This window comes from Bos mutus, chromosome 18 (assembly GCF_027580195.1).
Source record: "Bos mutus isolate GX-2022 chromosome 18, NWIPB_WYAK_1.1, whole genome shotgun sequence".
NCBI lineage: Eukaryota > Metazoa > Chordata > Mammalia > Artiodactyla > Bovidae > Bos > Bos mutus.
Window position 1 is genome coordinate 14273773 of NC_091634.1, and position 24335 is coordinate 14298107.

The 24335-nt window shown below is 55.6% G+C and overlaps 1 protein-coding gene across 2 annotated transcripts in view; it reads right to left on the reverse strand.

Moving 5' to 3' along the window:
- Window positions 1-24335, reverse strand: part of ACTN4 (actinin alpha 4) — a 73862-nt gene that overhangs the window by 25667 nt on the left and 23860 nt on the right. For both annotated transcript variants that reach the window (XM_070387769.1, XM_005910148.3), the window contains exons 2-3: window positions 3125-3239; window positions 2741-2860 (exon numbers count right to left, since the gene is read on the reverse strand). In XM_070387769.1, the coding sequence (XP_070243870.1) occupies window positions 2741-2860; window positions 3125-3239 (235 nt within the window). The remainder of the gene's footprint in view (window positions 1-2740; window positions 2861-3124; window positions 3240-24335) is intronic.

The window sequence follows — 24335 nt, forward strand, 5'->3', positions numbered from 1 at the left end:
CTTCCTCAGAAGGCTGGTGGTCCTTCCCAGCCTGTTCTACGTCACCTCCCGGCTTCCCTGACTTCCCTGGCACCTGCTCTTGCCCTCACACGCACACACTGGCTGGTCTGTCTGCTAGTTCCGGGGCTTCCCAGCTGGTACAGTGGTAAAGGATCTGCCTGACAAGCAGAAGTCATGGGTTCGATCCCTGGGTCAGGAAGATGCCCTGGAGAAGGAAATGACAACCCACTCCAGGATTCTTGCCTGGGAAATCCCACGGACAGAGGAGCCTGGTGGGCTACAGCCCATGGGGTCACAAAAGAGTCAGACACGACTGAGCGACTCAGTGGCAGCAGTAGCTGCCTATTCCTCGTCTGCCTTGTCATCAGTCCTGCACCCCCAGCACCTGGCCCGGCGAGAGACAGAGAGAGACAGAGAGACAGAGAGAGAGAGAGAGAGAGAGAGAGAAAGAGACGTGGAGCCACGGGCAGCGGGGAGCAGGGGGCACAAGGGCCAGCTGCCAAGCTTGCACTTCCTCAGCTGACCGAAAACCACTCTCTCAGACTCCTAGGGGTGAGAGAGAAGAGTCTGGACCACACGTTCCTCAGCTTCAGCAACTTGCAGAAAAACCACTTCTGTGACGCTCAGGCACTGTGGGGCCTGGGGCCGGGTGGAGAAGTGCGTACGAGCAGCCGCAGACCAGAGCCCATGGGCCTGACATGCTTGTGGCGGTCCTCTCAGGCCTGTAGCCCACTGCGCCTCTCACAGCCCAGATGCAGGAGGGAGGCTGGGAGAACAGAGGGAGGCTTCAAGAGACTGTGCTCACCGGCCTCGAGGACAGAAAACTCTAGGTGAGCCTAATTTGAGGAGGAGGGACGACGGTCCCCCAGAGGATGGGGCCCAGCCTTCCCAGAGGACACACTCACCAGGAGGGGCTGGGGTGGGGGGCTCTTTAGTCACTGGAGAGGCTTCCCCCAGTGAAGCCGTGGGCTGCCGGCTGAGGGGGGCTCTCCGTTTGAGGGTTTGGGGAGAGGAAATACATGCAGCTGGCTGCCTGGAGGCAGGGGGAGGACACGGTGTCCGTGCGCACCTTGCCCAGGGCAGAGAACCCCAGGCCTGGAAACTAGGGTGAGCCTTCTCATGGGGTGAGAGCAGGGATTTGTCTAGGAAATCCATGCTGCGTTCCTCCTGGGTGCCGGCCGCAGTGCCCGTTCCCAGCTGGTGCCCGAGAAGGCTGGTCACGGAGGGCTTAGAGAGTCCCTGTGATGGGGGGAAGGTGGCCGCTCTCATGACACACCCACCAGCTGCTCCCTGGACCTGCAGCTGTGCCTGCGCCTCCTGACCCCACTCACAAGCCCCACAAGGAAGTCATGTTCCTGCAGCTGCTGAGACGGTGCAGAGGGACAGGGAGTCAGGGATGGGGGGGGCTAGATCAGGGCTCTCAGGTACCCCAGAGATCTCAGAATGGCTCCGGCCAGCTGCCCACCAGAGGCCCAACGGCCACGGGTGCTGGGAGCAAAGCGGTCTGGTCCTGAAGGGAGAACGTTTTTAGACTGAGTTTTTCTCCAAATGAAAACTGACGACTGCCATGGGTCTTCTCTCACCCTGTCTGTGTTTACAGGCTAGCATTTGAGCAAAATAAAAAAAAATGCAGCTGTGAGAAGCAGGAGGCTGGAGGGGAGCCAAGAGGAAAGATCCATGCAAGGACAGAAAATCTCAGGGCCTGATTGAATTCGGGCTTTTTTGTTTTTTTTTTTAAACAAACACCAACCACCTCGACCGTGGCATGCGAGGCTTGGCACCCCTCCTTGGAGACGGCCCGGGCCAGGGCAGAGCCTTGGAACACGGGACGTGCATTCCTGGCCTGGAGTCTCAGCCAGACTCTCAGAGCCCTGTCATTAACAGCAATTAGTTTTCTTTGTTTTTCTAAAAGCTGGGACAACATGGATGTCGGGGTGTACGAAACCCTGCTCTGACTAATGAGCAAGACTGTGAGCCCAGGCTGATGGGGACCTTCTGGGCTCCATCAGGCCTCGCCTGGTCTCCAAAGGCGCTGGGAAGCTGAAGACAAGAGCTCCAGCTGCTGGAGCGAGGGTATGCCGCTGCTCCCGCCAGGGCCCAGAGACAAGGTCAGGGTGCTGGCTGGGCACCCACATGGGGCCCAGAGGGGTCCTGGGAGTCCCGTCAAGAGGCCACACTCTCCCAGGCCACGCAGCCAGCAAGGTTTGCTCCCTGACCTCTGGACCTACACTCCCTGCCCCAGAGCCCGGACACTGGGCTGCGAGCCTCCTCCCCTCCTCTGAGCCCCTCCTGCCCCTGGACACCAGGCAGGGCCTAAGGGCAAAGGTGCTGCCGGCTCGAGACGGCGGGTCACGTGTCAGGCCCAGCACCGGGACGGTGAGTGAGGTGTCCGCGGTCCGAGCAAAGCCATTCCTCCCCTGTGTCCCTCGTGACTGGGTGAACCAGATTCCCTGGTCTTGGACTGGATTACTCTCTGGAGGAAGGAAAGCAGGGGTGGGCTGTGAACCCAACGCCACGTGGAAGGCAGTCACTGTGGGCACCACGTGGTGCATCCGGCACCATCTTGACCACCAACACAGCTTCTTTTTTTTTCTTTCCTGGATGCCTGGCTTGTAGGATCTTAGTTCCCTGACCAGGGATTGAACCCGGGTCCTCGGCAGTGAGAAAATGGACTCCTAACCGCTGGGCCTCCAAGGAATTCCCGCAGCGCCACTCTGCTCCGGGCCCCACCCAAACTCACCTTCCGCCCCGATGGAGACCAGCTTGACCCCTTTGCTGGCGATGAAGTCCAGTGCCTTGTTCACGTTGTTGATTTTGTGCACTCTCATCTTGCCCCGCTCTGGCTTAGGTAACCGCTCCCCTGAGGGCGAACACCATGAAATGGAGAGAGAGGGGAGACTTAGGGTCCCTGCTGCTCCCCAGAACAGGCCGACACCGGTGCAGTGTTGCTGCAGCTGGTAGAGGCCTTGCTCTTGCCTGGCAGCCATGGGCAGGGTGGGTGGTGTCCTGGGGGCACCTGCAGGGTGGCTGGGCGGTGTCCTGGGGGCACCTGCAGGGTGGCTGGGTGGTATCCTGGGGGCACCTGCAGGGTGGCTGTTGCGGGGAGGTGGGGGGCGGTGCTCACCTGAAATGACCTCCAGGAGGAGCATGAGCTTGAGCCCGTCTCGGAAGTCCTCATCAATGTTCTCGATCTGCGTGCCGGCCTTCCGCAGGTGGGAGTTGCACCAGGCTGTGAAAGTCTGGGGAGGCAGAACAGAGGGTGGCCAGGAGGGTCAGTGTGGCTGTCGGGGCTCTCCAGCAAGAGGGCCGGGCTGCGGCCCTGACTCTGCGTCAACAAGGCCACCATGGGGCCCTCGCCAGGGGTCAGGCCCTGGGCCCAACCTCTATCTACACTGGCGCCCATCTCCACAGCGACCCAGGCAAGCTGACGGGAGGAAACTGAGGCTTAGGCTGGTTCCCAGACCACCGCTTGGTCAGCGGGATAATGAGTGGCAGAGTGTGGACTGGAACTCACATCAGCAGCCCAAGTCCTGAGCCAGAGCAGAGAACACCGGAGGATGGGGCCCGGGCGTGGCGTCCAAGGTGACTGGCGCTCAGCCCCCTGCTGGCTGGGGCCTCTGTCGTCATCGACTCCAGCGCCAGGGAAGTGCGTCACATAAGTTAAGGTGGACGTGTCCAGACACCTTCCGGGGAGACCGGCCCACGCAGCCCCAGCAGCAGGGTCTGGGAAAAAGCCCACGCCTGTTTCCCACGGGAGTCCCCTGCCCTGTCCCCACCAGCCTGCAGGCCCAGCGTGGACCTGGGCCGATGGCCAGGAATGCACGAGAGCTCGCGCTGCGCCCGAGTGTGGGCAGAGGCCGTGTGGGGGGCGAGGGGCTTCCAGGGAGACACTGGCCAAACACCATGTGTTTTGACAACAGTCACCAGAACAGCTCATTGGGAGACTCAATGCGAGGCCCCTCGCAGACAAAGAAGCCGCCTAATTAACATGCCGCTAGGCGGGTGTAAGCGAGGGTTCCCTCCAAACGCAACGATCCTTCCAAACCCGAAGAAAGGCGGAGGGTTGCGGGCGACTAGGGTACCCCACCCGCCTCCCACCAACAGGAAGAACAGCTCCACCGCCACCACCCTGGAGAGACAGAAATCTGCCCTCGGCTGCCCCTCCACCCCGCTCAGTCCACACCTACCCCTCCCTCACCATCAGCCCCTCTGGACACCCACCCAGGCTGACTAGCCTGCCCCACCCGATCCTGACTCAGATGCCTGCCCCTCCTCTGTGCAGATCTGTCAGAGGACCACTGTTTCCCCCCGCCCCTTTTTTTTTTAGTATTTTTATTTATTTGGCTGTGCCAGGTCTTGGTTGTGGCATGCGGGATCTAGCTCCCTGACCAGGGATCAAACCCAGGCCCCCTGCACTGGCAGCGTAGAGTCTCAGCCTCGGGACCCCCACCAGGGAAGTCCCTCTGCTTCACTCCTAACAGGTGCGTGCTGTTTTCCGCCTCCTGGCAGCCGTGAGCTACTCTGGAGCAGGTTCTCAGCGAGGTGCGCACGCATCCGCCTCCCCCATCTTACTTCCCTCGCTCCTTCCCCTGAGCAGCTCTGAATTCGGACAAACCGGGGCCAGGCTGCTGGTTACACCATTCCTGCGGGTAGGTTACCCAACCCTCCTAACGCCCGTTTCCTCATCTGCTACGTGGCAGTGAAGACACCACCCGAGTCACGCACGGTCAGTGCAAGGGTTCGCAGTGGTGACCCTGTGGAGCTGGGCCACACAGCAGGTGCTCAGTTCTCCACACACCACGCTTTCCGGGGCCCCTCCTCCTCGGACACCCTGCCCGCCCTGGCCACCACACACAGCCCTCGGCATCTCGGACAGCATTCTCCAGTCATCTGTGGTCTTGCCAGATGCTACGTGCATATACATGTGTGCTCCCGGGGGTAGAAATTTAGTCTCACATCACACGTGCCTTTAGAATGCCCAAAGCACAGTGGTCTCAGGCCTGGGCAGTGGGCAGCAGCAGGCCGGGCTGGGACAGGAAGTGCCAGGGGATGCTGGGCCTCTGCTGTCCCCTGCTCCTGAAAGATGCAGTGGGGCAGCAGACTGGCCACCACATCCCTGGCTGAGGACACAAGAGGGCAGCTCCCAGAGCCCGAGCCCCCGGTGCTTCTGGGCCGAGCTCTAGGCACCTGGTCTGCGGGGAGGGCATCTCTCTCCATCAGCCTGTTACACCTGAGGCAATCCTTCAGGGCTTGAGTGCCGGCCCCTCAGCTTACCTCTGGGTTGCAACCAGGTGACTTGGCCTACCTACACCTCAGCATCCTTCTCTGTAGGACAGACTTATCAGAATTTACCGCCTGTATCTGCTGTGGGATTAAATGTGGGAGGAGGGTGGAGAGGAATGCTTTAAAACATCGGCCACAGAGCTGGGCGTCAAGTCCCGAGAACTCTCGCACACCTGGGAGCACACGCACACCAGCGGCGTCCCACTCCATCCCTGGGAAGGGTGGGACCTAGTCTCTCTGCAAAGGCCCTGAGCCCAGCACCACGGTTTGGAGGGGAAACGAGATCGCAGGACATCCTCTCACTCCAACCTGGGCGGGCTCTGAATGAACCTGGCCTCACTGGGCTCAGGTCGTCTGTCCTCAGAAGATCACAACACCGCCCGCTCTGCACACATGGCCCATCTCCACACCTTTGCTCACCTTCTCTGGGCAGGTAACAAGAGCTCTGGCTGGGGGCTCACCCAGACCTGCCTTGCCCACCGAGGCCACCTTCCAGGGGGGTAACCTCAGGCAAGCAAGGAGCCTCAGGCTCCGTGCTGGGTGAAATGGAGGCAGTATTCTCCCCTCTTAAACGATGATTAAACAAAATAACGCAAGTAAATCACTTAGGACTGTGCCTGGCACAGATGAAGTATTCAGTGTTAAACAAATGTCAAGGGAAGGACTACTTTCAGATAAATGGTAACTCTGCCTGGCACTCCGTCTCCCTGGCCGGAAGCAGGCGGAGGCCCAAGCAGAATGCAGAGCGAGTGCTCGGGGAGAATACCGACCAGCGCGGCCTTGGTGGCGAGGAACCCGACACGTGACGGACGGGAAGGCCGCCGACACGCCCCACGCCCGCACTCCATGGCCTGTCCGGCCGTCTTCTCCTCGCAGAAGACCAGGGGCATCTGCTGACACCAGAGACTCAGGGGGCCCCGAGCCCAGGGCACGGTGGGCAGGAGTCACGAGGCCCTCCTCGGGATCAAGCCCACCACTCGCAGCCCCAGCTCCATGTGGCACGACTGTGAGTAGGAGCTGGAGTTCCAGTGGGACATGAAAAATTCATAGCTGCTTCTACTTGGTTACAAAAATAACATTCTGCTTATTCACTCCCTCTCCCTGCCCGGTTTAGACTGAGATGTGCGGGGTGGGTAGTGTGGAGGGTGGTTTCTATAGATGGAGGCCTCGTGGGTCTGCTGTGCCCCCGCCACTCTGCAGCTCTGTCACACAGCACAAGTTGGGGAGCGCGGCCGGCCCTGCTGGCTCTGCGATGCCCAGGGCGCCGTGGGGCGGGACACCCACTCCCGAGACGGGCATCTGCTGCCTGCCGGCCAGGGGCAGGCCTGGCGCTGAACCCACCATGCTGAGCAAAAGCAGACCCAGGCTGCACGCTAAGGAGCTTCCAGTGTGATGAGGGACAGAACTGATCTCATTAACCAAGCGATGACTCAACTACAGAAGTGACACCCGCAGGAAAAGAGGGAACGGTAACAACCACAGCAGACACTCCCATAAGCTAACTATGTGCCCCGCGCTGTTCTGGGCACTTTGCCACATGTTAATAACATCTCTCATCCGCACAGCTACCTTGTGAGGCGGTTGCCATTTCTGACCCATTTAACAGATGAGGAAACCGAGGGTCTGAGAGGTGATGTGATTTGCCCACAGGTAGTCATGTACCTGTAAAGTTACAGAGCAAGATTTAAAGCCAGGTACCCTGGCCCAGCTTCCCAGGTGGCGCTAGTGGTAAAGAACCTGCCTGTCAATGCAGGAGACATGAGAGATGCTGGTTCAATCCCTGGGTCAGAAGTTCCCCTGGAGGGAGGGCATGGCAACCCATTCCAGTGTTCTTGCCTGGAGAATCCCATGGACAGAAGAGCCTGGCAGTCTACAGTCGGAAAGAGTCGGACATGACTGAAGTGACTTAGCACGCACCCTGGCCAAGCAGCCACACTCTGAGGCATCACCTTGCATTTGCCCTCCTTCCTCTCACCTCTCAAAGAGGGAGCTCACCAAAGTGTTTAGGATGCTGGTGGGGGAGGGGAGGACATTTCCCTGAGGGTCCAGTGGTTAAGACTCCGCAAGCCCAATGCAAGGGGCCCAGGTTCAATCCCTGGTCAGGGAACTAAGATCCTACAAGCCACGTGGTATGGCCAAAAAGAAAAGGAAAAAGAGAAGGAAGCCCTGGGGAACAGCTCCTGACCTTCTGGCCAGGCAGACCCAGGTAAGTTCCCCTGTGGAGAATGAATGGGACAAAAATAAGAAAGACATTCCAGAAAACGGGACCAGCATGTGCAAAGGCCCTGCAGCAGTGAGAAAAGAGCCTGGCCCTGGAGAAAGGGAGGGAGTGAAGGAGAGCAGCCTGCGTCATGAGGCTGGCAGGGCCACCCTCATGGGGCTGCTGCTGTGTGGGGACTGAGCCAGAGGGGCAAGGGTCAATGTGTGATGACAGGGGGTGGTGGGGAGGAAGGGTAAAAAGCTTCTTCTAAGAGAAACTTGGCAGGAGGAGGAAGACAGAGGAGCCGTGTTAAAGATGCCAACAGTGGTAACCAAGCAAGGCACACTCAAGGTTTTGGCTTCATCTGGGAGGGTCTGGGACTGCTGGCCCTCTGGGGGAGAAGGGAAAAGCCATAAGCATCTACAGCTCATCTGGGTGGGGCTGTCAAGGTCACTTCAGGAGCAGCACTGGTTCTGAGCAGTGGCATGTCCCTAGCGCCTCATCTAAGAGCCACCAGTGCAATCAACGAGCCGACAAAGCCTGACCTGGAGCCCAGATTAGGCACGGGAGGAAGTGAAGCAGACACAGAGCTTACATTCTGGTGGTGACGGGCGGTGGGGAGGTGGCAGAGAAAGGGTCTCACTGAGGCTAAATGTGCAGTAACTGTTGATGGCTAGCTCTTACCATTTACACGGGCTTGCCTTGTAGCTCAGTTGGTAAAGAATCTGCCTGCAATGCAGGAGACCCAGGTTCGATTCCTGGGTCGGGAAGATCCCTTGGAGGAGTAAATGGTAACCCACTCCAGTATTCCTGCCTGGAGAATCCCATGGACAGAGAAGCCTGGCGGGCCACAGTCCATGCAGTTGCAAGAATTGGACACGACTTAGCGACTAAACCACCACCACCATTTACACGTGGGAACAGTTTAAAACCCCCAATCCTGTGGTCATGTGAGACACGTCATCTCCACTTTACAGGTGAGGAAACTGAGGCGGGGGGGGAGGCTAAAAGACTTGCCGAAGGTCACACAGTCAGTAAACACAAACACGGGGCGGACACCCATTCCTCTGAGTGGAATGTTCCCTACCAGCCCGGGAAAGCAAAGTCAAGAAAGGTCCTGTCCCCATCTCGGTCCCCAAGCTGGAGCTGAGTTCGCATGGCGAGCAGAGGCAGGCAGGGCTCTTCCCCTCAAAGCCCACCTGCTTTTTTATTAATTCTTAAAAAAAAAAAAAATTTGATCAGGCTGCATGGCACACAGGGTTCTAGTTCCCCCACAAGGGATGAAACCCACACCCCCTGCATTGGATGCAAGGAGTCCTAACCACTGGGCTGCCAGCTAAGTCCCCCACCTGCTTCTTAAAGGCTTGGCCTGAGCCCAGGCGGACAGTACCAGTGGCGGCCCTGCCATCTTGTGAAGCAGGCCTGCACACAGCCCTTGACCCACCTAGTGAAGAAGGAAGGATGTGGACACTGCCTCTGAGAACACATGTGCACAAAACCACAGAGAAGAGCTTTCAGAAGTTGCCTCTGCACACTGGCAGCCCGTTAAAGATTCTTCTCCGGTTGTTAAAATAGCACAAGGGTGTGGGGGAGCGGGGGAGGGCGCGGGGTAGGAGAAGAGAAGACTTGGTTTGGGCTCCACGGGTGCACTGGAAGGCAAGCCTCGGGAGCACCCCCCCAAGCTGTTTCTGCTTTCTCACTGTGTGTTGGAAGGGGAGGGCAAGGCCAAGCATCACTGGTCATCAAGTCCTTCCTGTGTCACAGGGGCCCCTCCCAGTGGCCAGGATGTGGGGCGGCTGGGTGAATGAATGATGGATATTGTTCGGGAGGTGACCTCAGCGGCCAGGAATGTGGCAGCAATGGGCTTTAATGAGCCATTCATGGGTGACTCCCTCCCCCAACCCAGAGAGGTAAACCTTCTGGACTCTGGGGCAGTCCCCAGTAAGAAACCAGTGGCCCCCCAGCAGGCAGGGTGATGGCACGGGCCAAGGGGAAGGATCCTGGCGGGATGCGGCTAACCCAGCTGAAAAAACTTTCCTGCCCTTGTCTTCTCAGCGACTACGTGTTATAAGCCATGTTCTCAGTACTGGAGGGGGTGGCGTGGAAGGAAATGTCGGCTGGAGGCTGGAATTCCACTAAACCCAGACTGAAGGGAGTCTCCTGCAAAGTCAGCTGGGACCCGAGGCTCGGGCTGGGGCGTGCGCGCTGGCTCTGATGATGGCTCTGGCGAAGGAGCTCCTGACCAGGGCTGGGGGCCGCGCTCGCCTGACCGCCAACGGACGCTCACATGTGGATTCCATTGACTCCACGCTGGACAGGGCTTTGGGAAAAGCCGCTGGCTGCCTCACGCTGCACCCCCGCCTTCCACTCTTTATACCGCCCACCCCCTTAGCCAGACGTCCCAGGCCAGCAGCCTGACCCAGAAGGACCGGTTGCCTAGCTGAGCCCCGGCAAACTCTCCCAGGGCACTGGCAGGCAGGACGGGGTTCCCTGGGGAGCTGGGAGTTGTCAAACCTTGCCTCTGCAATACCATGTTGGGTTTGCCGCTCCGCTGGGGCGTCGGCCGCTTTGAGGGGGAGGGCACCATCCCGCCTCCTGAACTCCCACCTTGCCCGCTGTGGCCTCGGCTGCTGCCCATGGTTCCTGCTTCCACGGGACCTTGGGAAGGGTGTCCAGGGCTTGGACACAGGGGAGGGACAGCTATTTATTCCTGGGGTAGGCACCTACCCTTCTTATCGCCCATCTGCCGGCTACTGCCAGGCTTCGGGCAAGGCCTGGCCCCAGCGGGGCATCTTCTCAGGTCCTGAAAGCAGAGCCTGCTCCCCTGGCCCCTGGGCTTCACCAAGCCTAAAGGTGCTTTCAGGGTCCGAAAGCTAAGCCTTCCGGAATCTGGGTTACCAGTGGCCCAGGTGAAAAGGTGACTGCCCTGGCAATACCCGCATGGATCCATCCAGGAAGTCTGTGAAGCCTCTGGAATGGCTCTGAGATTACACATGGGAGGGCTCCTTTGAAGTAGCCTTTAGCAGATTCTAAAGATAAAAGCCAGGGAGCAGGTTGAGAGAAGAGAAAATGAACTGGTCATGATGACATGGCCACGACCAAGACAGGTGCAGCAGCGTGGGGCTCGGATGGCCCCGCCAGCTCAGGTCATCAGGGCTAGCGGGGCAGGGGCACGGGGACACTTCGGTTGCCTGTCCGGTTCCCAACTGCACAAGCAGCCAGGGACAGAGCTGAGTGCTTTGCCCCTTGACGACAGAACCTAATTTGAAAGCAATTACAGGGAAACAAGGAATGCTTCTTATGTCCTAGCCTGCCGTTGCCTTATTCGGAGTTTTTCTCGGCCTACATGAAAAAGCTGACTTCCCAGTCGGAGGAGAGGTATAAATACCGCAGAGTGGAGCAGCAAGCATTCCAAAGGTCCTGCGTGTCCATCCAGAAACCATCTCTTACCCCACCCCCTAGTCCCCTCCCGGTAGCCGGCGTCCCTGCCTCTGCCAACCCCCCGCGAGGCGCCAGAAAGCAAGTGAGTCGTTGCTGCCATGGGCTGCCTCTGGAGTGCTGGCCCCTCCTCCTTGGAAACGCTGGGCTAAGGCTTTCTTCTAGGTCTCTACAGGCTGCTTAGTTCTCATCGCGCAGGGCTTCCCTCAGATGCCACTGTCCCAGGGAGCCTGCCCTGACCCTGCTATTATCTCCACCATGCTATCACCTCCCTGCTTGTTCACCCACTCCACTGGTCACTATCGGAAACGAGGTTCTTTGTCTGTAACCCGTCTCCCTCCCACGTGCAACAGAAGCTCCACGAGAGCGGGGTCCTGCTGGCTGCAGAACCTACTGCCTGGCATGGTACCTGGCGCACAGTAGGTGCTGTGTAAATCCTAGCATGAATCAAATAGGGCTGGGGCTTCTCATGGCCAGTCGCTTAGGACTTCACGATTTCTAATCCCATTTAGACTGCTGAGGGTTCCTACTTAGGGATAAGACTGCTTGCTCTCTTTCAGGAGCTCACAGAAATAATCCTGGAGCTGTACACGTCCCTAAAACAAGCCAGGAAAGACAATGCTGTTGGTGTGCCACCCCCAGGGAATACAGCTGCCTTCGGCAGCCCTCTTCACTCAGGCATCTGAGGCCACTGGACATGCAGAGGCCCTGGTTCCAGAGGAGTTGAGCCTTAGGACTTCCCTGGGGGTCCAGGTGGTTAAGACTCCACGCTGCCAGTACAGGAGGCCCGGGTTCAATCCCTGGTCAGGGAACTAAGATCCCATGTGCCATGTGGCATGGCCAAAAGATTTTTTAAAACAAATAAGTTTTTAAAAAGAGAAGCTGGCCTACACAGGGGCGGAGTAGTAGGTGGGCTAGGAGGAGGAGGCTGAGGAGCTGGCAGACACGTGAAGACATCCATCTGCCAGGGTCTGCAAGGCGGAGGGGTGGACAACATGGCCCAGTGCTCCAGAGCAAGGGCTTCCAGTCTGAGCAAACGTGGGTCTGAATCCCTGCTCTGCCACCCACTGTGTATGGCCACAGAAGATGACCTTCACCTCTCTAAGTGTCAAGTTCTTCCTGTGTAAGATGAGGATAACAGACATGTGGGCACTCAACAGGGTAACAGAGAAAAAACACGGCACACACAGCCTGTCAGAGTGGCTGTTCAACAGAGTTTCTATTAATTACTGGTGGTTTAGTTGCTAAGTCATGTCTGAATCTTGCTACCCTATGGACTGAAGCCTACCAGGCTCCTCTGTCTGTCGGATTCTCCAGGAGTGGGTTGCCATTTCTTTCTCCAAGGGACATTCCCAATCCAGGGATGGAACCCTGGTCTCCTGTACTGTAGCCAGATTCTTCACCAATTGAGCTACGAGGGAAGCCCCTTTGATCACCACATTATTCCTGTTCAGGAAAGTGCCATCATTGGTATCAGCCCTGCAGTTGGTACAGCCAGACCTCCCCCCTCCGCCCTCAGGATTCACCAAGCTGGCTGGCTGCTTCCCAGTGGCTGACACACAGCGGTCTTCCCCCAAACCTTCCCTCCCCTTGCCTGGCCACTCGACTACCAAATGAATAAAGGAATATAATGATCAGCTCTCGTTATTCTTGCTTCAGAGAGCCTTCCAATCCTGAGGTTCACAACCCTGGCTTTACAACAGAATTATCTAGGAACTTTCCTGGTGTATTTGCATTTTCTCTCTCTAACATTTACTGCCTTCAGCCATTAAGCTTTGAAAAGGCAATTTGTTACGCAGCAGTAGGTAACTAATACAAGTCAAGTAGCTGGATCACAGGCATGATCTCTTTTTAAGCATGTACTCTTTTTTAACCACATGCAGTCTGGTAAATCAGTTTTTTAATTGAATTATAATTCACATATCATAAAACTCACCCCTTTCAAAGTACATATAAAGGTCAGTGAGTTTTAGCATATCCACGAGACTGAAAAACTATCACCTCTGAGTCCAGAACATTTTCATCACCCCAGAACTGTGAGCAGTAACTCTTCTTCCTTCACCCTCCCTCCCCAGCCCGACAACCACTAATCTACTTTCTCTCTGAATCTGCCTCATGGAGACATTTCACACAAATGGAATTATACAATATCTGGCTTTTTCTGGCTGGTTTCTTTCATTCAGCATGTTTTCAAGGTTCACTTACACTGTAGCGCATTCCTTTTTGACTGAATACTCCATTGTATGGACATACGACATTTTGTCCATTCACGAGTTGATGGACATTCGGGTTATTTCTACATTTGCTATTGCATACATCTGCTATCATGAGTAATGCTGCTACTGACATTTATGCACTAATTTTTGTGTGAAGATATGTTTCCAGTTCTCTTAAATATATACCTAGAAGTGCAACTGCTGGGTCGTATGGTGAATGTATGTATGTTTGATCATTTGAGGAACTGCCAAACTGTTTTCCAAACGGGCTGCACTATTTCACATTCCCACCAGCGGTGTATGATGACTCCAACTGCTCCACATCCTCACCAGTTCTTGCGATTAACTGACTTTTTGATCACAGTCACCCCAGTGGTTGAGGTGGTATCTCGTTGTGGTTTTTGATTTGCATTTCCCTCATGACTAATGATGCTGGGCATCTTTTCATGTACCATTTTCTAACTGTGTATCTTCTTCGGAGAAATGTCTGTTGTAGTCCTCTGTCCGTTTTTAACTGGGTTATTTGGTCTTTTCACTGTTGCATTATGAGTTCCTATATATTCTGGACATCTGACCCTTACCAGATGTATGACTTGCAATTATCTCCCATTCTGAGGGATGTCTTCTCACTTTCTTTTGTCCTTTGAAGCAAAAAGTTTTCATTTTGTTTTTTAAATTTTGGAGAATACCTAGTTTTCTTTAATAGCTTATGTTTTTGGCTTATCTAATAGACCATATCTAATATCTAACGGGCTTCCTTGGTGGCTCAACTGGTAAAGAATCCACCTGCAATGAGGGAGACCTGGGTTAGGTCCCTGGGTGGGGAAGATCCCCTGGAGAAAGGAACGACTTCTCACTCCAGTATTCTAGCCTGGAGAATTCCATGGACCATATAGTCCATGGGGTCACAAAGAGTCGGACACGACTGAGCGACTTTCACTTTCACTTTCTAATAGACCACTGCCTGTTTTCTTCTAGAAGTTACATTTAGGTCTTTGATCCAGTTGGAGGTACTTTTTGCATACGCTATGGGGAAAGGGTCTAATTCTATCCTCCACATTCAGTTGTTTTGGCACTATTTACTGAGAAAGCTATTCTTTCCCCAATGCATATGTCTTGGACCCTTGTTGAAATCCAAGCTACAGTAAATGTACAGGACTGGAGAGCTTCTTAAAAAAACGCCTGAACTTCACCCCAGGACAAATGAGCCAGATTTCTTGGAAATGGGTCCCAAATACAATATTTTACAAATCTCTAACCAGAAGCCAGGGTTGAATCTAACAGAAAGCCAGGGTGGAGAATCACCACTCAGATCTAACCTTTTGTTCTAAAAATGAGGAATCCAAAGCCCAGGCAGAACCAGGGAGCCCTCGCCACTGCATCTGTTAGACTAGACAGGACTCTTGGAGAAGCAGGGGACAGGCAGCCCAGGGTACAGAGGTGCCCCAGTCTGAGCCTGTCTCTGTTCTCAAACGGACCTTTCTGGAGTCCTCTCACGCATGGAAAACTGAGCCAGCAACCCATAGCTGCTCAGATTACACTCCACAAACTGGGTCCTCCCAGGGTTGGGGGAAGCCTGCTCCCCCCGAACACACACACACACACACAGAAGCCTGCTCCCCCCGAACACACACACAGAATCCACAGGGAAGCAAGGGTCTGAGCTACAGGCAGGCGGAGCCCACGGGGTGGAGGTAGAAGGCAAAGCTCCGCTTTCAAAGGAGGCCTTCTCAGCAGGAAGAGGAGATGGGTGAGGCCTACCTTGAAATAGCTACCTTTAAAAGAGAAAACTTCCACTCCCAAAAGGCAGTTTTAAAATTAGGGCAGCAGCAGCAGAGGCTGGGGCCCTGCCCTCTGCCTCCTCTGGCCCCATCTGGCATTCTGCTGTGAGACAATCGAGCACAGGAGGCCCTTCACCTGGAGAACAGGGAGTCTGAGCCACAAAAACCCCATTTATTTTCAATGGCTTACAGCTGGGCTCGGGTTTCGGCCTAGGGAGGGGAGATTAAAGATCGTCTGGTTTAAACTTTGATCCTTCAGAAAGATAGCCAAGTGAGCCAGTTCTGGCCTCGAGACTGTGCGGCCTGGAATCTGAACAGGTGCCTAAGAGGACCGGTCTTTAGCATTCACACCTCAGCCGGGGCAAATCCGCCCATTGGATGGGCTTGTCCAGGTAACAGGTGTTTGGTATTTGGGGAGAAAAAGTCGGCGAGGGGGAAACTGACGGGACACTGATGGGACCTGAGTGTCTTCCGCCCTGGGCCATGGCAGCCCACCCCAGGAACTCCCCAACAGAATCCAGGGGTGCAGAGAGTGCTGAGGGCCAGGGCCACCCGACGGCAGGCACGCCCATTCCCCCATCCTACCCTCATTCACCTTCTAGAAGACAGCTTGTTTTCTGCTGCAGTTTACATGATCCCTGAACTGGGCACTGCTGGTAGAAGGGCAAGCAACTGGGGCCGGCCCCGGAGTGATCCCTAATGGTGCTGCTGGTTTCGCCTTTGACATCTGAAACTCCTCCTCGGTGATCCCTTTCCTTTTTCCTGTTTTTGGGATATTCTGATTCATCAGTCAGCCAGTCAGGACAGAAGCCTTCTCCCGCTCCAGTGCAAAGCAGGGAGGTGGGCGACACGGCCAGGGTGGAGCGGGTTGGGCTGGAAACCTTTGCTCTGGACACACCGGGGGAACCGGAGCCGGGCCAGTGCTCACAGACGTGCACTGTTTCCTATATGCTTTGTCCCGCTGCCTTCTCGCTCTCACAGCCTGGGAGCAGACAATCCCTTTGGGAAGCAGGGCGAGCCTTGAGGCTGCGTGAACGCAGGCATTTATCTGCAGGACCCATTCTCCTCATCTCGGAGTGGACCAGCACCGGCAGGGGCACCGTGGAGGTGCTGGGTGCTCATCAGCCCGCCTGCCTTTTGCTGAGGCTCGTACTGGAGAAGACAGTGAATGAATCCATCGATCAATACGGGAGGTGCCTCAGACCAGAAATTCCAGGCCTGGAGTTTGAAGTTTGCCAAGAGGCAGTTGGAGTTGTTCAGAATTATCTACTCTTGCCCTGTGTCCTACCTCGCTGGCTCTGTGTCCTGGCGGGGTACTAGAATGGTCCTGGGGGTGGGAGGGGGAGGCATCATTTCTGTAGGGTAAGAAATCACTCTGGATTTGGATTCTTTTCTTTTTTTTTCTTTACCATAGGCACTCCTTCTCAGACCCCTTGGACACACAAGATGGACAGTGTCTTAGGAAGATTTTAAAAAAGGAAAAACCAAAATATGGTTCTATAGCCAAAGGGTAATTACAGGACTGGGAGGAACCAGCAGAGAGAGACTGAAACCTCTGACTCATAACTGCTCTATTAAAAACGGTGAAACCGTTTGCCCTGGCGGAACGACAGGGCTAGACTGTCACCCTGGCTCGCCCAACCTACAGGCCTTCCCCTGGCTGGTGCAAAGGCCTAGCTGAACCACAGGGAACCACAAGGCAGGCAGAAGGGGCGGCGGCTTCAGGGGCAGCGTGACGTCACAGGACAAAGGCGCCCCTGCTGCTCTAGGCTGACTCCTGGCCCTGAAACGACAGAGTGGCTTGCTCTGCGTGTGCGTGGGAGTACACACGGGGGGAAGTCAGGGGATGAGGGGGCATTGTGAAGTTGTGAGTTCGGTTTTCCAGGGAGGGACTCTGAGGACCAGCTCAATCTGCCCCATTAAAGCTACTAAAGGAGCTGAGCCTCAAAGGAAAACAGCAGAGGTGTTTGTACAGTTGGGTGGGGTCTACCCTGACACAACTGCGTGGATGACTCACAGTTACTGAGCGCTTACTATGTACCAGGACTTGCTCTGAGTGCTCTACATTTTACAGATCAGCCACCTGCCTGTGGTCACACAGCTGGTAGGCGTCAGAACCGGGGCCCACACGTCTCCTAACCAACCTAGAGTCTGGCCAAGGCTGTTTTCCGTTTCTGCTTTTCACTCTGGCAGGGGCAGGGCCCTCTGTGAGGTACCTCACTTGAGTTTCTTTCCTTTGAAAGCAGACACACAAGTGAGCGCAGTCCTGGAGACCCTCCGCCAATTCCACCCGCCACTGGGGCCACCAGCGCCCCACACCCCCGACGGCCGCGTCGCAGGGCTAGCTCTCGGGCTGCTGTGTGAGTCACGGAAGAGGGAGGGCTGGTCAGGTGACCCACGAGAATCAGAGCTATGCTGAGGTGGCCTGGTTACCTTGACATTCCTGAGATTCTGCCAAGGTAAAAAGTAACCCGAGGAGTTTGCCTTATATGGGCACAATGACAGATTTCGACTTGACAACGTGTTAACTGACCCTGTATCAAATATCAAATCCGTTCCCAGACTGCATAGGAGACGCCCGATAAAAGCCTCTCTGATAGTATAGGAAAAAACAATTTATGACGGGCTACGGCCAGTGACTCATACAAAGGTGCAGCCATTGTGTGCCCTGACGAGGAGGGAAGAGAAGGCTGGTGGTTCTCCGGCCACGCGGCTCCATCGCTCTCTCCCCGACACGTGATCGGGGAGGCCTGGCTCCCAAGCCTCCCTCTGTTCACAGGGCTTGGCTGAAGGCAGGGCCCGGAGGGAATCAATTTCAGGCTGGGGTAGAACAGCAAGTCCTGCCTGGACTCTGAGCACCCGGACCACCTGCTTCCTCCCAGAGGAGCCCCAAACAGGAGAGGCAGGGGCCGAGCTGGAGGCTCCAGGGATGACAGGGCTAGGTCTGAGTGCCCCGACACTGCCCGAGAACAGAGAAGCTGGCCGGACCCAGGATCCCAGAGAGTCATCTGGGCCTGGGCCTGGGCTGACGTTGCTGGCATCGGACCCCTCCTCCAGGAGGGGGAGACTCATGGCTCAAGAGCTTCTCCCAAACTTCACTCATTCATTTCCAGTAAAAATGCTGCCAACTCCTCAGCACTGGGATTAAACAAACATCCCTGCCCTCACGGAGTCTACATTCTAGTGGAGGGGATGACACGGAAGGAAGGAAGATGGTGGTGGTGCAGTAAAACAGGGTTACGCAACAGACAGAACTGAGTAACTGGGGAGGGAGTTCAGCCAAGTCAAGGAAGACCTCTCTCTGAACCAACAGAAGGGGCCAACCAGTTGACAGCAGGGGGGAGATCATTCCAGGAGGAGAGACCCCAGGTGGGAACAGGCCTGGACGGTGTGGTGGAGCACAGAGAGCCGAGAGGAAGAGCAGAAGCCTAACAGGCCCCTGGAGGAGGGCTGGGGACTACAAGTCTAAGGGTTGCTGTTTAGTCCTTAAGTCATGTCCGACTCTTGTGATCCCCGTGGACTGTAGCCCACCAGGCTCCTCTGTCCATGGAATTCTCCAGGCAAGAGTACTGGGGTGGGTAGCCATTGCCTCTTCCAGGGGATCTTCCCGACCCAGGCATCGAACCCACATCTCCTGCATTGGTGGTGTGTTCTTTACTGCTGAGCCACCAGGGAAGCCCGTTCTAAGAGTGGCAGGAAGCTTTTGTGGGGGAGGGGGCCGTAGCATGACTGGATTTAGGTTGTGAGAACAGCCCCTGGTGGCCGTGGGGCAGCAGGGTTACAGCAGTGAAGATGGAAAGAACTCTGAAGGCAGAGCTGGCAGGACGCGCCCATCCTGTGTCAACGCCCCCTCCTTCCCAGACTCAGGTGACGGTTACTCCACAGCTTTGTGCAGACGCGGAACCCCCCCCACCGCCCCCACCAAGTCATCTTCTTTAGAAACACACAGGCCTGAGAGTGAACCCCAAGAGGCTTCACAAAGGGACAGTGGACCTCCTCTCTCAGCTGAGACACAGACATGATGCCCAGGGGCGATTTTCAAACAGCATTCTGAAAGAGCTCAGCTGCGACGGGTGCCGGACGGAGGACGGGTGGGTAGGGAGGGAAGCTGCCTCCCTACTCACATTTAACCTCAGCAGCTATTTATTCGATTTTATAACATGGCAGATCCATGTGGGATTCGACTTGAAAGACAGCTGTGCCACTGGAAAAATGTCACTGCTTTAAATCTTAAACCCCCCGTGCAAAATCTATTTCGAATGGCTGCAGCCCCTTCCACGGTAGCCCCTGCGTCCCACGGGAGGGAAGGGGGGCGGACGGGGCAGGAGGCGGCTCTGGCTCCACTGACGTGGACCCCGTCAGTCCCATCCCCTCCCCTGCCTGGGCCTTTGATCCTCTCTGCGCTGTGGGTGGCAGGCGGCTGCAGGAAGGCAGACACGCCATGTGCTGCCGTCCTGTCTGAGATGACTGAGGCCCGCTCCCTTCGCTAAGGTGGGGCTACAAACAAAAGGAGGATAAGAAGGCCTATATCCCAAAGTGCACCCCACCACCCCCCCAGCAGCTGGCCTGTGGCCCACAGATGGAACCTGTTGCATAGAACCACCGAAAAGGCAGCCTGAATTCACAACAGAGTGACCAAAGTGGGCAGCTGTTCCCCCTCACCAGTGGGAGCAAACCCATGCCGTGAGTCTCTAACTTCTATAGCATCCTCTCCTCTTGGAAAAGAAAACAAAGAAAAAAGGAAGTAATGGAAAGTGGAGAAAATAAGAAATCCCCTGTTTACGTAATTAAACATCAACAAGGGTGACACTGGCCTTCAGGTAGCTTCCCATCTCCTGGAGAAATAGATTCAGGACAAGTAAAGGGAATCACAGCTGAGGGTCTGGGGAGACGTACAGAACCTGCCGCTCTGCCCTGGAGGAGGGCACGGTCCGGCTGGAGAGGGACACCGGTGAGCCAGTCACTGCAGGGCAGTGTGATCTGAGAACAGCAGAGGTCAGGCGACACCGGATCCGGGCCCTGAAAGAGGAGCGCTATTCTGATAGGTGGTGACCTGGAAGAGGGTCGTCCCACATGGTGGAAACATCAAGAACAAGACAACATTAACGTGCAAGAGATCTTTGGGGAACTCCTCAGGGAAAGATGGGCTTCTCTTGTGGTTCAGCTGGTAAAGAATCCGCCTCCAATGCGGGAGACCTGGGTTCAATCCTTGGGTTGGGAATATCCCCTGGAGAAAGGAAAGGCTACCCATTCCAGTATTCTGGCCTGGAGAATTCCAAGGACTGCATAGTCCATTGGGTTGCAAAGAGTCGGACACGACTGAGCTACTTTCCCTTTCAGGGAAAGATGCAAGAGACGGTGGCAGCTGGGGTCAGAAGGTAGAGAGGCTAAGGAACTCAGAATTTGTCCTCTGGGAAGATTCCTCAGAGTGACCTGGTTAGATATGAGTCATGTTCATGGAGCCACCGAGATGAACTGGGAGACTGGAGCGAAGCCAGTTAGGAGGCCGCTGTGAGAGACCTGGCCTGGTGTGGCCAGGGTGTTGATGATGGAGCCAATGTCAGAGCACTTCCTGTGTGCCTGGCAGGGTGCAAAGGGCGCATAGCACTAACTCACGGGAGACTCCCCACAGGCCTTGGAGGCAGTCAGTACCCTCAGCGGCCCAGGCGTTTCCCTGCTGTCACCCAGCGCAAGGTACTGAGAGCAGCAGTACTTGCAGTTTACCCCCGCTGGTCTGACTCCAGAGTCTGTACTTTTCAAGTGCTCACTAAGTGGCCCTGCGTCAGCAGTAGCTAAGGACAGGAGGAGGGTCAGGATTCTGATACTTGAGAGAAATAAATAAGTAAAATCTGGTGCCCGTGACAGGCTGAGGAGTCAAAAGATGATTCCAATGTTTTTGACTTGGACGTCAGACCCGGATATGAAGAACCCAGGGAGAGGGGCTCGAGAATGAGTCTGCCTTGGGACACGCTGAGTGTGAAGTATGTGCATGCAGCACAGCTACTTGGCGTGTAAGTTTGAACTTTCATCTAAAACTCAGAAGAAGTGGTTGAGAATTCAAATGCCTTTCAACACAGGGGACACGGATTCGATCCCTGGTCAGGGAATTAAGATCCCACGTGCCGTGTGGCCACTGAGCTTCTGCGCTGCAACTAGAGAAAGCCTGTATACTGCCATGAAGAACCCGTGCAGCCAAAATAAAAATAGCTTTAAAAAAACTCAGCAGAAAGGCCATTTGTTTGCACATGCATTCACTCAGTCATTCATTCGAACATGTTCTGAGCTTCTCTTAGGGTGGAAGAGGGGAGAAGGCGATGTCGAGGAAAGCAAAGGGCAGAACTTTTTGTTTTTCTTTTTCCCTGAGACACACTCAGAACCATCCAGTACAATGGTGTGTGGCTCCGTCAAAAACACAGACACCGTATCCATTAGAGAAACATACGGAAGCAGTTAGGGGTGACGTCTGGGGTTGCCTTTAAAACAGTCTGAGGGGGTTGTGTGCTGGGAGAAGCTGATGAAATAAGTTTGGCAGAAGGTTAGTAACTGTTGATGCTGGTGATGGGTACATAAGGATTCCCTCCGCTTTTGTATATGTTCATGAATGTGTTGGGTGTGGGGGGGAGTTCAAAGGACCACGCACTGCAGAGAGGTGGACAAAGAGGGCCGGGGCCCCTGCCGCAGCCCAGCACCTAATACAGCTCCTGGCACTAAGGAGGCACCTAACACATCCCGAATGGGCACTGCTGTGCCCACACCTCAGGGGTGGTAATTAGCCAGTCTCTGGCGATCTCGGAGAGGACTGTTCGGGGGAGTGGCTGGGGTTGGACAGTATTTGGGAAGTGAGGAAATGGAATCAGCCAGTAGAGGCTGATACATTTTTTAAATGCATCGAGGCCAATAGCCAAGCATATATCTTTCCCCCAGGATAGAACCCAGCTGTTGGACCATCCAGTACTATTCTACTTTCCTGTAAGAGACAGACGACCAGGCTGCTCTGAGGTGAACTTCTCCCCCTCCCCTCACCGTCCCATCTCCACTCCCAGCCTCAGATTCCCACCAAGTCCCCTGTGTCCCTCTCCTCTCATTATCCAGCAAAGGCTGCCGGGCAAACAGGCCCTTTTCAAAGGTGTATCGAGGACACCTCACTATCGTCAAACGAACAGGCACTTCTTTCTCACTTTTCTCCTCTCCTGCGGAACAAAGTTGCATTTAAAAGGAGAAACAATCTCAGGTTTTGTTCTCCAGAACAGAGAGAAGGTCCCAGGGGCCTGAACTCGGAACACGGAGCAGCTCATTCCCCAGGCATCGCTCACACGGACAGCGAAGGAGGTGTGGAGGGATGAGGGCGGACAAAGCCCAGGGCCAAGGCCGACAGCAGAGACCGGGCGGCTGGGTCGCCCTGGGTCCCGTGGCCCCGAGAGCCCCGAGGAGCTATCGAATTCTGCCGGACCGCACCACGGAGCCTCTCTCTTTCTCTAGATTTTCCACGGTCCTGACTTCTCTGCCAATGCCCCACAAATAACAATGGCCACCAAAGATAGCCCAGACCGCGCTTCCTCTCCTGGTACCCCGCATCTCCGGGCTCCGCTCAGGACACGGAGGCGAGTGGGCTGCCCCAGAACCCGGTACCACAGTAGCCAGGCTTCGGGATGGCGGCCAGCAGTGAAACCACAGGGCTGGGTTTTTAACGTCTGTAGCTATCTCGAGAAACAAAACACTTTATTGTCTCTTGCTATACTGAGTTAATTTGACCTATAGGTAGCAATCTCTGTATAAAAGGGAAGAGTTAAAAAAAGAAAAATTTAAAAAAAGTCTCCCTGTGTTTAGCTGCATTTTTTCGGGGCAGGGTCCTTCTCCTGTGTTGTATCCGGAGGCCTGGACCACTGCCTGGCACACAGCATGTGGACACCTAGCTTGGGAAGTATTTGCACAAAATGGGATGAATTCTGTCCCAACAACGTCTCTCCCACTCTCCACTGACAGTGATGTCTCCCCTCCTGAAAAGCATCCTCTTTGTGTTTCGTATCTGGCAGGCACTGAGGCAGAAGTCAGCCAGGACAGCTGGCTGACCCACTGGGTCTGGGGAAGGACGGCTTATGACCTTCTAGAGCACGTGGCTTACACGGGGCCTGCAGAGGGACTTCCTTCCCAGAGGAGCTGAGGGTGAGCAATCTTACCCTTAACACCAAGCTGCTCCACAGGAGGCACTCAAGTAAGTGGGTGAACAGACAGGTGGCAGGTCCATCTGACCTGCCTGATGGACTGGCTAGTAAGTAATCTATGCGGCACAGATACAGTGCTCCGATAAACATACGTTTACACTCTGTAATACTCTGTAATATATGTTATCGGAGCACCTGTATCTGTTCCACATGCTAGGAATACACACAGCAAGAGACACAGCTGAGTCTACTCTCAGGCCCTCACAGTGTCACGGGAGGGTGGAAAGATCAAAACACGGGTAGAGCTAACAGGAGAAAAGGAGGTGACAGGCGCACCCCTAAGGCAGAGACCCAGCCTGGGCGGGACGGCTCGAGTGTGACTTGCTGAAATGGTGGGGGAGAGCTGCAGATCTCAGGAACCAGGAGGGGCTGCGTGGGAACCCGGTGAGGGAAACAGAGCTCTGCAGGTAGGAAAGAGTGTGGCGCAGAGGCAGCTGGCGTGCCTGAGCACAGCAAAGCGAGGGGGGGGCGGAGACAGACAAGGCTGGGGAAGGAACAACAGACCCCCAGGGCCCCGGGGCTTCCAGACTTGGGATATGGATCAAGATTTCAAGCAGGGCATTTTCTGTCTCCCACGAGGAGATGGGATGGCGGGGGGCGGGGGCGGTTATCGTTGCTCAGGCTTCAGGACGGGCGCTGGGGCCACACTGGTTCCGCTGCTGCACAGGGACAGCGAGGCTGCTTCAGGGGAGCCGGTGGGACCTCAGGGCTTCCTGAGATGAAAAGCCACAACCCGGGCCTTTCCGGGCTCCACTGCGGTAAAGAGCATAAGGGCTGCCTGTTTACCTTTCACATCCGGCCCCGGAGGCCCTGCCCGGGTGGAAAGCTTCCCAGAGGGAAGGACACATGGAGCGCTCTGCAGGATACACAATGCCGCAGGGAGCCTCCCTGAGGCCCGCGGGGCCCCCTTGGCCCACTAGCAGGACACCGAGGCAGTAAGCACGTGGTCCTCCTGGCTTTGCTTTCTCGCCCAGAGTCCGCCCATAAACCACGGGGCTCCACCCTCCACCCTGGGCCTGAGACTATTAAGGATGAGCAAGACACTGCTGCCCCTTTCTAGGATCCTTACTTCCCAAGCCCCCTTCAATGCTTAACACATCCATATCCAGCAACTGAACTTGTTCGATCTCTGAGTCCATCTTCAAAGAGCAGGGGTGCGGGGGGGCTCAAGAGGAAGAAGATATAAATATATAAG